Here is a 15,367-nt window from a genome sequence, read left to right on the forward strand (position 1 = left end):
CATCAAATCTGAATGAGATCCTTGCTGGGTAGAGTAATCTTGGTTGCAGCTTCTTCCCTTTCATCACTTTCAATACGTCCTGCCAGTCCCTTCTGGCTTGCAGAGTTTCTGCTGAAAGATCAGCTGTTAACCTTATGGGGATTCCCTTGTATGTTATATGTTGTTTTTCCCTTTTAATATTTTTATATTAAAAATATAATATAATTTATATTATATAAATTATATAATATTTAATTTTATAATATAAATAGTATAAAAGCTGATTTTAATTTTTTTCTTTGTATTCAATTTTTGATAGTTTGATTAATATGTGTCTTGGCATGTTTCTCCTTAGATTTATCCTGTATGGAGCTCTCTGTGTTTCCTGGACTTGATTGACTATTTCCTTTCCCATATTAGGGAAGTTTTCAACTATAATCTCTTCAAATACTTTCTCAGTCCCTTTCTTTTTCTCTTCTTCTTCTGGGACACCTATAATTCGAATTTTTGTGCATTTAATGTTGTCCCAGGGGTCTCTGAGACTGTCCTCAGTTCTTTTCATTCTTTTCTCTTTATTCTGCTCTGTGGTAGTTATTTCCACTATTTTATTTTCCAGATCACTTATCCATTCTTCTGCCTCAGTTATTCTGCTATTGATTCCTTCTAGACAATTTTTAATTTCATTTATTGTGCTGTTTGTCATTGTTTATTTGCTCTTTAGTTCTTCTAGATCCTTGTTAAACATTTCTTGTATTTTCTCTATTCTATTTCCAAGATTTTGGATCATCTTTACTATCATTTCTCTGAATTCTTTTTCAGGTAGACTGCCTATTACCTCTTCATTTGTTTGGTCTGGTGGGTTTTTACTTTGCTTCTTCATCTGCTGTGTATTTCTCTGTCTTCTCTTGCTTAACTTACTGTGCTTGGGGTCTCCTTTTCACAGGCTGCAGGTTCGTAGTTCTCGTTGTTTTTGGTGTGTGCCCCCAGTGGGTAAGGTTGGTTCAGTGGGTTGTGTAGGCTTCCTGGTGGAGGGGACTAGTGCCTGTGTTCTGGTGGGTGAGGCTGGATCTTGTCTTTCTGGTGGGCAGGACCATTTCCGGTGGTGTGTTTTGGGGTGTCTGTGAACTTAGTATGATTTTAGGCAGCCTCTCTGCTAATGGGTGGGGTTGTGTTCCTGTCTTGCTAGTTGTCTGGCATGTCCAGCACTGGAGCTTGCTGGTCATGAGTGGAGCTGGGACTTAGATTGAGATGGAGGTCTCTAGGAGAGTTCTTGCCGATTGATGTTACGTGTGGCTGGGAGGTCTCTGGTGAACCAATGTCCTGAACTCGGCTCTCCCATCTCAGAGGCTCAGGACTGACACCCAGCCACAGCACGAAGACCCTGTTAGCCACACAGCCAAAGCAACCCAAACGTTTATCTTTCTGGCTTGACAGAAGTTGCCATATTGCTTCTAGTGTTGGAAGGTCTCCGGAAGAGGCAGGGGTGGGCTGTGGTTCACTGCGGGGACAAGGACACTGCTCTTGTTGTTTTTAACCTTGCTTTTTCTCTTTATTTTTTCTGGTTACAGCTGAGCTCGGTGACTATGATCCTGACGAGCATCCTGAGAATTACGTCAGTGAGTTTGAGATTTTCCCCAAGCAGTCACAGAAGCTGGAAAGAAAAATAGTGGAAATTCATAAAAATGAACTCAGGTAATAGGGGTAGACATTTGTAGAAATGATAGAGGTGAGAAAGTGTTCTTATTGCAGGGAATGTGCAAATCGTGTTGTGAAGAATATTTGTAATGTATGGGTAGACTCTTTCAGGTGGCAGGTCAGTATTTCTGGGCACTGTCAAGGTCCTCCATCAGTGACAATCTCAATAATGTGGGGTCCCCTGTGTGGCTGTTTATGAACCATCAGCAGTTATTAGAGCCATATATTTTCTTCTGGGTTTTAACAACCCTGGGTTTCTGAACATGAAATCTAGGATAAATAAGTAATCCTTTCTATTTTGAATTTTGCATTGCCTCTTCCCTTCCTGTGGCCATTGTTGAAAGCTTTGACTCCAAGTAGAGTAGAATCCATTGACAAGGTTTCCTTTGCTGAGCTGCTTTCAAGATGACAGATTCAGCATCTGCTTCTCTTTTCCTTGTCTGTGATGCTCCAGGACGATTGATAACTACAGAGGAGTACGAGTAGCGAAATCACACACAGTATTTATTCACTGTGGACCAGACACTGTTCTCAGTACTTGTGCATATTGACTCATTTAATCTTCGCAACAACTTAGGAGATAGGTGCCATGGTTGTTCCCATTTTACAGATGAGGGAACTGAGGCACAGAGTGATTAAGCATTTTACCCAGGATCACACAGCTAGCAAGTGACAGAGGCTGGATTTCAATCTAGGCAGCCTGGCTCTAGAGTCTTTGCCCTGGAGCATTGTGATGCTTCTGTTCTGCATAGGCTACCAGGAAGGAAATGAAGCATGAATAGGCATCATCACCAATTTGGAATCCAGGTAACTCAGGTATCCTAATCTGTAACTAGAATATAGATCCCTGCAAATCACAGAAAATTCATTTTGATAATCATAGCAAGCCTGGGCTGTGCTATGACAAGTATGGATGAAGAACTGTGCATGCTGAGATGCTTCCATCTTCTGCGCTTCTGGTAATTATAAAAAAAACCCAAGAAACCCCCCATAGTGTCACTGGATTATGAATCCTGGAACAAATGACTGTCCCCTTGAGAGGAAGTGCTGAGATCCCTGCTTTATGCAGGCACTCCCCCTGCTGGTAATTCTGAGAAGAGTGTACATGTGGGCATTAAAGGTGGCAGCATAGTTCAGCTTTAAAAAGATGATCTTTGGGGCTTCCCTGGTGGCGCAGTGGCTGAGAGTCCGCCTGCCGATGCAGGGGACACGGGTTCGTACCCCGGTCTGGGAAGATCCCACACGCCGCGGAGCGGCTAGGCCCGTGAGCCATGGCCCCTGAGCCTGCACGTCCGGAGCCTGTGCTCTGCAACGGGAGAGGCCACAACAGTGAGAGGCCTGCGTACCGCAAAAAATTAAAAAAGATGACCCTTGTCCTTAAGAGGTAAAGATGATTAGACATCAAAAATTGTACAGATTTCAGAAAGCAACATACCATCTCTATGGGTAATTTTAGGGTATTGTCTCCCAATGAAAGCTTTGTTGAAAATATGACAGTCTGCCTACTTTTTTTACAATTTGGGAACAAACATGCTAGAGGTAAAAGTAAAGTTCCAGTGCTTCAGTTGAGGGCTTGTGGACCAGCAGTGTCTGAGCAGCACAGGGTGAGACCCTCTGGATGAAGCAGTCACATCCACTGTGCAGATTGGTAGGGAAAGGGGATTGAACGGTCTGCTGTGACCAGAATTTGCAGGGTCTCAAATGCTCAGAACATATGACAATAAACATTTTATATATATATATATATATATATATATATATATTCATTTATTTAATTTTTGGCTGCATTGGGTCTTTGTTTCTGTGCGCCGGCTTTCTCTAGTTGTGGCGAGCGGGGGCTACTCTTTGTTGCGGTGCACGGGCTTCTGATTGCGGTGACTTCTCTTGTTGCGGAGCACAGGCTCTAGGTGCACAGGCTTCAGTAGTTGTGGCACACGGGCTTCAGTAGTTGCAGCTCATGGGCTCTAGAGCACAGGCTCAGTAGTTGTGGCTCACAGGCTTAGTTGCTCCGCGGCATGTGGGATCTTCCCGGACCAGGGCTTGAACCCGTGTCCCCTGCATTGGCAGGTGGATTCTTAACCACTGCGCCACCAGAGAAGCCCGATAATAAACGTTTATTGAGCTCTTACTGGATGCCAAGCACTGTGCTAAGAGCCTTACATGCATCGCCCCACTCAGTCCTGCCAAACTCTACGAGGTTTGTGCTGTTGTTGTTGTTCCCTGTCTGAGGTGAAGAAAGCACAGCCTGGAGTGGCTGAAGGACTTGCACTGTTAGTAGCAGAGTCAGGACTTGAACCTTGCTCTTACCTGACACTCATACCCATGCTCTTATCCCCTGTGCTGAGCAGCCATAAGGCAACCTGGTAGTCACATTGATGTTCCACAGTGATCGTGATGGCGATGGCCCAGAGGGTGGAGACTGTGGCAGGAGGATCAGTTAGAGCTGTCATCCAGGCAAGACATGCTGGGGACCTGAACAAGAATTGGAGTAGAGAAAACTGAAACAAGAGGATTTTGAGAGACGTTGCAGGAAGACTTGGTGACCCACTGGATTTCATGAGCAAATGAGTGGAGCCAAGAAGATTCCAGATTGTTTTTTATAATAAGAAAGCTGTAGATTGGACCTTGTGCCAGCATCTGAATCTGTTGACAACCCTGAAAGTAGTCTTCATGCATCTAGAGAATAGACAGGGTCAACAGTCAGCTATGGTTTGTAGACCTTGGAAGTAAACTCCATGGCTTGGCCAAAGCTGCTTTCCTGTTGCCCAATACATTTGTAACACCCAGAAAGCCCTTGTGAAGAAGTCAAAGTTGTATGTCTGGAGGATGAAACAGCCAGATATCCTGTGATATTGAAAAGAGACATTCAGAGGGTATTTTCCTATGTGTTTTTGCTCCTTTTTCTCCTTAAGTAGTCATGTGTTTCCTTCTGCATCAATGCAGCAGAGAGAGAGTTCAGGTTTGGATGGAACGATAAGAAGAGCAGGCAAGCTGACAGTGCAGAAGAGAAGGGGCTTTCTGTCAATAGAATCGGTTGGAAACCTGCTACAGAGACTGAGGTTGCCCTGGGGGATCAGCGAGCCCTTTGCACACAGGTCATGAAAGTATCAATCTTCTTGTGTGGGAATTGGACCTCTGGTTGGATTGCTCTGCAAACCTGACAGTTCCAGGAAGGAGTCATAGGTGGAAGAGACCCATATAGGCTGCACCAAGGTGTTACCATCTTACTCTCCAAGGTTATCACAGCACTCATGACTCTCCCACACAGCAAAGGGACAATGCGTGATCAATGATCTGTTGTTATGGAAACTTCCTGAATGGTTTCCAGTTGGCCTTTGTTGGGGTTTGAGCCTGCTCCCCCCTCCCCCGCCCAAATAACCTCTTGCTCCCTACCCGGTTTCTGACCCAGTCAAGGAAGAAAACAAAAGAGATGCCAATAGAGACACTCAGACATTAGCAGACATGACCATGATTTGCCTGATAAACAGGATTAGCTCTGTGGGTTCACAATCTTCTCCAGCCTTTTTACTTGATTAGGATCCTTTTTCTCCTGTGCTCTCTGTGGAAGGTACTAAAGCTGTGATTCTTGGGAGAAAATGAATCAGGGCGGAAGAACTTCCCTCCTTAGGAGGCTACACAGTGCTTGAAGGTGGACCCAAGATGGATTGATAGACAGGCATTAATAAGGGAGTTCTTTAGGGAGGAGAGAGAGAGAGAGACTCTGGAATTTTGAGGTGCTTGAAAATATAAGGCCAAGGTTTTAGTAAGAGTTTGCATGGACTAAGTGCTTAGACTCCTTTAGATGTTGAAGAGATTTGTGAGTGAAGATTGAAGTTCGTGGCTAGGGCAGCTTTGCTTCTTCAGATGTGCCACGTCATTGACTGACAGTGGGGGAGAAGACATAGTTTTGCAAATATAATATAGTTATTGATCATCTCTGTACCAGTCAAGGTAACTAGATTTTCCTGAGGAAACAACTCCAAAAGCTCACAAGAAAGGTTTGTTTGTTTGTTCACTTATTTATTTACTTCTTGCTCTGCTGTATACTCACCAGAGGTCAGCTGGGGGCTGTGCTAGTCATTGTCACTTGAGTCAGTCACAGACTCGAGTTTGCCAGGAAAAAGAGAGCTGTGAAAGGTCCTGCTTCAGCTTGGAAGTGATACATATCGCTTCTGCTTTACCACTGTGGCCAGAACTAGCCACATGGTCCCACCCAACAGCAAGGAAGTGCAGTTCTATCAGGTGTCCAGAAGGTGCAGACTGGAAACAGCTGGCAGACAGCTCTTAATGGCCTTCACAATCTCATTGACTAATAGAGTTTTTGTTTTCATAGACTTTATTTCTTAGAAGAGTTTTAGGTTCACACCAGAATTGAGTGGAAGGTATACAGATTTCCCCTATAGTCTCTGCCCCAACACATGTACAACCTTCCCCAAATCATCATCCATCCCCCACCAGAGTGGAACATTTATTGTAATTGATGAACCTACATCGATACCTTAGGGTTCGCTCTTGATGTTGTATATTCTGTGGGTTTAGACAATAGTATAATGATATGTATATCCACCATTATAGTATCATACAGAATACTTTCACTGCCCTAAACACCTTCTGTGCTCTGCCTTATTCCTCCCTCCCTCCTCGCTAACCTCTGGCAATTGCTGATCTGTTACCTGTCTCCACAGTTTTGCCTTTTCCAGAATGTCATACAGTTGGGACCATACAGTATGTAGCCTTTTCAAATTAGCTTTTTTCACTAAGCAATATGCATTTAAGATTCCTGCTCGTCTTTTATTGATAGCTCATTTCTTCATATTGCTGAATAATATATTCCGTTGTACGTACCACACTTTATTTATCCATTCACCTACCGAAGGACATATGGTTGCTTTCAAGTCTTGGCAGTTATGAGTGAAATTGGTATGATCATCCATGGACAGGCTTTTGTGTGGACATAAATTTTCATCTCCTTTGGGTAAATATCAAGGAGCATCACTGCTGGATTGTATGGTAAGAGTATATTCAATTTTGTAAGAAACTGACAAACTGTCTTCCAAAGTGGCTGTACCATTTTGCATTCCCACCAGCAATGGATGAGAGTTCCTGTTGCTCCCCATCTTTACCAGCATGTGGTGTTTTCAGTGTTCTGGATTCCGGCCATTCCAATAGGTATATAGCTAATAGAATTTTATTTAGAAAGATTTTATAAAGGCATCTTTGGGCCTCTTAACAACCTGTGAACTGGAGAATGTAGATATGTATCTATATGATTCACAGTTTTGAATACATGTCTATGCTAAAACTCACTGAGGCTGAGTAATTCTTCTAGATCAGGTGTAGTTAATAAATTTGTTTGGCTTTCTGGGCTGTATGGTCTCTATTGCAGCCACTCAGCTCTGCTTTTGTAGGTGACATAGACAATACATAAATGAGTGGGCTGTGATTCACTAAAACTTTATTGACAAAACAGATGGTGGACTGGATTTGATTCATGGGTTCTAGTTTGCTGACCTTTGTTTTAAACATCTAGTAGAGCAGGTCTAGAATCAATTTCTGCTTCACTATCCTGACTCCACAGATAATTTTAAGACAAAAGATCCATATTTGTTTTTAAAACTATGTATAAGAAATAATCTCATAATTTATAGATTTTATTTGAGTTTGGTATGCAGAGATGAGATCCTAGCAATGGGACTGCTTAGTAATAGGTTATTCCTCCTTCTAGAGCCCTCTGGTGGCTGGAGGAAGCCATTGCAACAACCCCCAGGGGACGTGACAGTTGTTATTTTTGACTCTTGGTTTCTGTTTTCCACAGCTTTAATCATGACCATCTGGGTTAAGAGGGAATACCCATACCATTAGTCCTGGGGGGGTCCTCAGAGTGGGTTGAAGATCAAGAATAAGATTGATTTCACTATCAGGAACCATGATAGGTTTCTCTGGAGGTTTTCCTGGAGTTTCTACTCAGCTAGTTCATCAGGTTTCTCATTAGAAGCAAAGACCTTTGGATTAGCTTCAGTAACAGGTCATCAGCTTTTAAGTATTCAGAAAACTCAATTGGCGGTGAAGCAGTTTGATGAAGTATATTCCTTGCCCTTAAAGAGCAGAAAAATTATCGGATTAGCCACCCCCATAATGATCTAATGCAGTGTGGTTTGTGCTGGAAGTAATAATGACACTGAGTGTATTTTAAAGAGTCAGTATCTCTTTTTATTTCTCAAAGCTCACAATCTCTGTAAAGCATGTGCCATGGCTTCCTGGCAAGGATTTATAGTTTCAAAAATGTCTAGCTTTCTAGGACTTCCCTGGTGGTGCAGAGGTTAAGAATCCGCCTGCCAGTGCAGGGGACACAGGTTCGACCCTGGTCCGGAAGATCCCACATGCCACAGAGCAACTGAGCCTGTGTACCACAACTACTGAGCCTGCACTCTAGAGCCCATGAGCCACAACTACTGAGCCCACGTGCCACAACTACTGAAGTCTGCGTACCTAGAGCCCGTGCTCCACAACAAGAGAAGCCACCACAATGAGAAGCCCGTGCACCACAACCAAGAGTAGCCCCTGCTCACTGCAACTAGAGAAAGCCGGCGTGCGGCAACGAAGACTCAACGCAGCCAAAAATAAATAAATAAATAAATTTTAAAAAATAACAGTCCTTGGACTACACTCTCACCCAGATGTAGGTTCTTTGGCCAAATAATAGTTTTGGAAAATGGAATCAGCTCCCATAAAGTTCTAGCTTACTTGCAACTGGGGGATTTGGTAACATGCCTGTCACCTACATGACAGCAGCAGCACTCTTTAAAAGAATCATTTGTTCTCTGAGTCGTCACCATCCCTGCTCAGTCAATTCACCTCAGTCCTCCATTGGATTGTTTGAAACCACCTTCTTTTACCAATAAGGAAACGGAGGCCTGAGAAATTAACTTATTCAAGGCTACACAGTTGTGAAGCAATAGAACTTGACCTGAAACCTAAGTGTTCCTGTAAAGCACTCTGATGTCTTTCTAAGTGGCTGTCCTTCTATGTGTCTTGCCCCTGTCCCAGAGCATCACCATATGTCTCCCCCATATCATGGCAGTCACCCAAATTTGTAGTGTTCTATCTAATGCTCTGCACTGATACAGTCCCTAATGTTCCCCAAGGAGCTTAGGAGAGATAATGTCCCTAAGTAAAGAATTAGAAGTGACAGACTAGGGACTCTCACTTCCAGTAAGGATGTGGAAAGCACGAGAGAGGGATCTCCCCCTAACACCAAGACACCACCAGCAAGCTAGATAAACTACAAAGTCTTTTTTTTTTTTTTGCGGTACGCAGGCCTCTCACTGTTGTGGCCTCTCCCGTTGCGGAGCACAGGCTCCGGACGCGCAGGCCCAGCGGCCACGGCTCACGGGCCCAGCCGCTCCGCGACACGTGGGACCCTCCCGGACCGGGGCACGAACCCGTGTCCCCTGCATCGGCAGGCGGACCCCCAACCACTGCGCCACCAGGGAAGCCCCAAAGTCATATTTTTTAAACCCATCTGAGAGCTGAGGATGCAAAGAAACCTAAAGGTACTAAAATCCAGAATGCCTTTCCTGGGACGGCAGAGACCTGCTGTTGCTTTTACCTCTGGTGGTGGTGGGAGGAGGAGGAATATGCCAGAGGTGGGGGGCAAGGGGAACGAGCCCAACCTTTAACAAGCATTTAGTGACCACGAGTGGGCTGACCTGACTGATTGGGACCCCAAAGACTCCAGCTACAGAGTGAGTTGCACTTTCCCACCACCATTGGACCCCAGGCCTTCACTGAGTGAAGAGGGGCAGTATGCCAACGTCAGACAGGGCAGGAGAGCTGAGTGAAACCCCTCGGAGGCACTGCAGACCTTCAGCCAGGGCAGGACATCCCTTGCCAAAGGGCAGGGGACATGACCACAGGAAGGAAAATGGTCATCTGAGGTGCAGAGAGCCGTGGGTGGGACTGGAGAGCAGAGGAGATTTCCTGCAGCTCAGAAAGTTGGCAGCCAAGCCATAAAGCATGGAGAACTCTCCAGAGTCTCGTGGAGGCTAAGATCCCAAGCCCTGATGAAAGGCAAGTTCTGAGCGCACTTTCAAGCTTTGGAGCCAGTGGTAAACAAACTCTAAAGTTGCAACCAAGTTGCAGCAAAATCTAACCTAACTCAAATTGAGAATTCTACTTTGCGGTAGCAGACCATTCTATTGGTCTTTTACCCAAGAGTTTAATTCTGGAGCTCACAGACCCAAATGGTTCAGGTGGATCCAAACCCACCCCCTTCCCTGTCCACCTGTGCTCCAAGCAGCCCAAGTCATTGCCGTCAAGACCCACACCTCACTCCACAATTAACGTCCATTAAGAATTTGCATTCATCCTTGGGATGCTGTACGATTTTGTACTCTATGTAATGGTATGCTAAAGGAGGATCAATAAGAGAGAGAGTGTTTCTCTTGGCAAAAAAAGTTTTCAAGACAGGCAGAAGGGAGATACATAGTTAAGTACATAATTACTTGACCTCACCTAGTTTATTAGAAAAGTATATCTTTAGAGAATTGTTAGTTCTTGAAAAAGAATTCAACTAAACACTGGTCTTTATCTCTAAATGACTCATTAGAGACACTATTAATCTTAGCAGAACAATTCCTGGTTCCAGACTTAAAGGATAGAAAATCATTATCTTCCATTACCAAACAGAGTTTTGGCCAGAAACAAATGTCCAGTGGGAGATTTGAAAGGAAAACAAATTTCTATTTAATTGATCTTAATGTCTTCCTGAAAACCTGACTATTCAATGATTTCCTCCTCAGTGAGTCAGGGGGACTCAGGAGTATCTTAGTGCTATCAGGGTCTCTACCTTTTCTCCATTGGTTTTGAACCCTTTTCCTTCTCTGAACATTTGTAGCTTTTCTCTGTGTATGAATTTTTAGATTAAGTCTTTGAAATGCTTAGGCATTGGAGATCTGAGTCAAACCCAACGCAAATGATACCAATTCGAGGACTTTTATTTTGAAGAGAGGACTTCGCTCTACTGTAAATAGCTTGGCATGCTTCCTGACACTTCCAATCGAAGTCATATTTCTGATTTCAGTCACGTGCAGGGCTAGGAAGGGAACAAATGCTATTCTGAGGGCGAGGAGAGAGCATGCTCTGTGTCAGGCACTAGTCTAATGGCTTTACATCTGTTAACTGCTTATTCTTTACACCAAATCTTGGAGATAGGTACTATTTTTAATCTCCATTGTATGGAATCAAACAGACACAGCTTCAGTTGTTTTCTAGTCCTGTGTTCAGTTCCTAAATCAGGGTTCAGCAAACTTTTCCTATCCTAGGCCATTTAGTAAATATCTTAGGCTTTGCACAACATATGGTCTCTGTCACAACCTCTCATTTTTGCCATCGTAGCATGACAGTGTCCACAGATGGTACCCAAACAAATGGGTGTGTCTTTGTTCCAATAAAACTTTATTTATGGAGACTGATATTTGAATGTCATGTAATTTTCACAGGGCATGAAATATTCTTTTGATTGTTTCAAGCCATTTAAAAATGGAAAAAACATTTCTAGTTCCAGGGCTGTACAAAACCAGGTGGCGATCCGGATTTAGCCCGCAGACTCTAGTCTGGAGATCTCTGACCTAGATTAAAAGAAGATATCACTGCTCTCTATTCAGATCTAGATATCTGTCGTCTGGGATGGAGTGCCTTAATACCGATAACATGAAATGTTTAGAATTTGAAAAATGCTTTCTAGAAAAACCAATAGAAACCATGTCACTTGGAAATGCTCAGCCTGGAATCCAGGAGAGCAGGCAAATGGCCCTGGACCATATCATGTTGGTCGTGATGGTGGCGCAGGTCCCGAGAAGCCGTTTGGAATCAGGCTGCCTTGGGTTCGCATTCACTCCTCCACCTAATACTTGAGTAACCTTGAGCAAGTTACTTTTCCTCTTTGAGTGTCAAAATCCTCATCTATAAAATGAGCATAAGAATTCCTCCTTGATGAATAGTAAGTGAAAAAATATATATATACTGCTTCACAATATAAACAGTTATATATTGCTCAGAACAGGAGAGTTTGGTAAAAGGTTGCTCTGCATGGATATCTCATATTCCTGACTAGTCTGTTGAGTTTAATGGTGCTTTTAGATTGCATAATACTTCACCCAATAATTCTTTTACTAAAAAGGCAGGAATTGTTTCTCTTTTGATCATTGAAAATGTATGATAGATAAAAGAGTATATTCAATATATGTATCATTTAAAGATTGGTTGAAAAACCACCCATGACCCCCTAACTCTGCTTACGAATTAGAACATCACCAGATGATCTCAAGTCTCCTAACGTGACCCTTCCAGATTACCTCCCTCCCTTCTCTATGCTATTCTGAATTTTAGGTTATTCATTCTCTTATTTTGCTTTTATAAATGTACTCCATACATCAACAAGTAATGTATGCTTAGTTTTTTCCTACTTTTGACTTTCATACAAATGGAATCACACTCTGTTTGTGTATCTCACTTTCCCCCTACCAACATGATGTTTTTGAGGTTCTTCACATTGATCCATACAGCCATAGGTCTACATTTTTGCTTCTGTGTAATTAATTTTCTATCATATGAACATGTCACATTTTATGTATCCATTCTCCTGTTGACACTGGGGTTGTTTCTAGGTTTTTGCTATTACAAAGTTACTATGGCTGCTTGAATACTTCTCGTAGGGGTGTATGTAAAAGAGTCCCTAAGTGTAGGTACAAACCTAGGTGTAGAAACCAGGTACAAGCTTGTGCCATAGAGTTTGCACAAGTTCAGCTTTTCTAGGAAATTGTGGCTTGTTTGCTGAAGGGGTTGCTCCATTCACACCAATAATTTATGAGGGTTCCCAGTGCTTCACGGCCTTTTTTCTTTCTTTTCCTTTTTTCTTAAACTCTTAAAAATGGAAGCATAACACAAATTCAGAAAAGCCAACAAAACATAGATGTCAAGCTCAATGAATTATTACAAAGCGAGTACGTATGTAACCACCACCCAGGTCAAAGTGAGAATCTGTGACACCTCAGAAGCCCCTGTTATGCCCCTTCCCAATAGTTATCTTCTCCCTTCCCCCCACCAAAGGTAATCACATCTCTGACTTTAAATACTTTAGTTTTGTTTTGCTCATTTAAAAAAGCCATATAAATGGAATTCATTCAATGTGTATTCATTTCTATCTGGCCTGTTTTGTTCAGTTTTATTTTTGTAATAGTCACCCATCTTGTTGTGTGTGGCTTGAATTCATTTATTTTCACAGCTGTATAGTGTTCCGTTGTATATCCATTCTACTGTTAGTAGACATTTGTTTCCTATTCTTTTGCTGTTACAAATGGCACTACTGTGAAAATTCTATGTATTTCTTGATGCAGCAGGCACTCATCCCTGTTGTATGTATAACTATGAATGGAATTGCTGTGTTATAGGGTAAACATGTTTAACTTCAGGAGATAACGTCAGTTTTCCAGATAGTTCTACTAAATTAGTCTTCTACCTACAGTATATGAGAGTTGCTTTTGCTGCACATGCTCATGAGTGCTTGGTATTTTTTTTAATTTTGGCTATCAGATGGATGTGTAAGTGACTTCTTAGAGTTTTTCATTTTCCTGATTTTAGAGAGGTTAAGCACATTGTCATGTGGTTGTTGGCTATTTGGATATCTTATTTTGTGAAGTGTCTATTCAAGTCTTTTGCCATGTTTCCTTCTGAGTTATCTTTAAAAATTATTTTATTGTTGTTTATTGATTTATTGGAGGTTCTTTAAAAAATATTCTACATAGGAGTTCTTTTTTTTTTTTTTTTTTTTGCGGTACACGGGCCTCTCACTGCTGTGGCCTCTCCCATTGCGGAGCACAGGCTCCGGACGCGCAGGCCCAGCGGCCACGGCTCACGGGCCCAGCCGCTCCGCGGCACGTGGGATCTTCCCGGACCGGGGCACGAACCCGCGTCCCCTGCATCGGCAGGCGGACTCTCAACCACTGCGCCACCAGGGAAGCCCAGGAGTCCTTTTTTGATTGTACATGTTGCCAAAATCTTTTCCCAGACAGGGACTTACCTTTTCACGCCTGGATGATAGCTCCTGATGAGCAGAGGTCTCTGCGTTTAATGGTGTGTCCTCTGGAGCTCTGTAGCACGGCACCCTGCTGCCATCTGGGGTTGAGTGTTTGCAATTAGATGCTCATCAGATTTACAAAGGACAGGGAAGTGGTCAGAAAGAGACCACCTAGGCAGGCAAAAAGTCCTGACTTTCCAATAGGAACTTCCAAACTATAGCCTTTCAAAATTAACTTGTTCCCAGACTGAATGGCAAAGAAGGGTGTGCTGCAAAACCAAAGTCGAATTTCAAGAATAAACAGTCTGTAGCTGTTTCGACAAAGAGGTTGACGGTTTACCACAAAGGGGAACGGCCAGCTCTCTAGAGGCAGAGTGAGGGCCTTTCGTGTGAAGCGGCAGGATTATCCTGGAGCAGAGCTGGTGGCCGGTGGCGTGGGAGGTGCTGGGCTGCTTTAGCTCTAGTCCTGTTTCTCTTTGGCCTCAATCTGGGTCATTAGGCTGAAGTTTTGCCTTGAGGGCCACCAGAGTGGGGTACTGCTTAGCAACATGCTGGACAGCTCAGCTTTGTGCTTTGTCCCCAGCCAGGGGGGTGAGGGAGTGTATGAACGAGTGAGTGTGTATGTGGGGGCAGGAAGCCCCCAGTATTCAGATTCAATAATTATCTTTATTTGCTGGTGAAAGGTAAGCTTTTACTTCAGGAACTTATGAGAGAGCTATGAAGGGAGAAATACCTGTATGTATTGCAAAAACTTGCAGAAAATCCCCTTTCCCTTCCCCATCGAAATACTTGGTGATTTTCTTGAATCTCTTGTTCCTTTATCAAAAAGAGAAACAATTATAATGACTACGGCTTCAAAAAAAAAAAAAAGAATCAAAGAAATGATCAAAGAAAGATAGTATTTGTTAGATTGAAAGGGTCGTAAAGTGCTGATCGAGGTGAATAAATAAGGAGGCTCCCTTTATGTATGTCCCAGTGAAACTTCAGAACATCAAAACTAAAGAGGAAATTCGGAAAGCTTTAGAAAGACCTTACTTTCCTAAAGAAGGTGTTTGAGTTAATCCCTCAGTAGTACATTGTGTAAAGGATGGATTTAAAAATTACCTCTTCTATTAAAAGAAAAAGGTAGCATGTGTGGCTCCCTTCCCTTCCCTCTCCAAGTCCCTGTGGATAATAGAAAATGTATTAGAAAGCAGATGCAAGAAAGAACACCATCTTTGGATCAGAAGTCCTGCGGTATCTCTGGAAGATAGGAAATAGATGGAAGGAATCCAGGTCAAAGACATATAGAATAGGAATGGTTCTGGGTGCTTCAGGCAACAGATAACAGGGCAGCCATCATGGTGGTTGGGCAACTGCATCTGGAACAGTTGGGCAGCTTTGACCTCTTCCTCTGGTTCCCTTATGCTGAGTCATGGACAGCAGCAGGCTTGAGCTGGAGGTACCTTAGGTGGACAATGTCCAGAAGGAACTACAACCTTCAGCCTGAAATCAAGTTACTAACTCACACTCTTCCCATGTGGCCTGTCTTGCCCTTCCCTACAACCTCTGGAGGCCACTGTATTAAACAAATAACATAAAATACAAAGATGAGCATCTAACCATGAGTCACCAAAC

At 43.1% G+C, this 15,367-nt stretch overlaps 1 protein-coding gene across 4 annotated transcripts in view; it reads left to right on the top strand.

Moving 5' to 3' along the window:
• Positions 1-15,367, top strand: part of FRMD3 (FERM domain containing 3) — a 315,701-nt gene that overhangs the window by 218,540 nt on the left and 81,794 nt on the right. For all 4 annotated transcript variants that reach the window (XM_004285376.4, XM_004285377.3, XM_033415860.2 and 1 more), the window contains exon 6: positions 1,548-1,671. In XM_004285376.4, the coding sequence (XP_004285424.1) occupies positions 1,548-1,671 (124 nt within the window). The remainder of the gene's footprint in view (positions 1-1,547; positions 1,672-15,367) is intronic.

Source organism: Orcinus orca, chromosome 6 (assembly GCF_937001465.1).
Source record: "Orcinus orca chromosome 6, mOrcOrc1.1, whole genome shotgun sequence".
Classification (NCBI taxonomy): Eukaryota; Metazoa; Chordata; class Mammalia; order Artiodactyla; family Delphinidae; genus Orcinus; species Orcinus orca.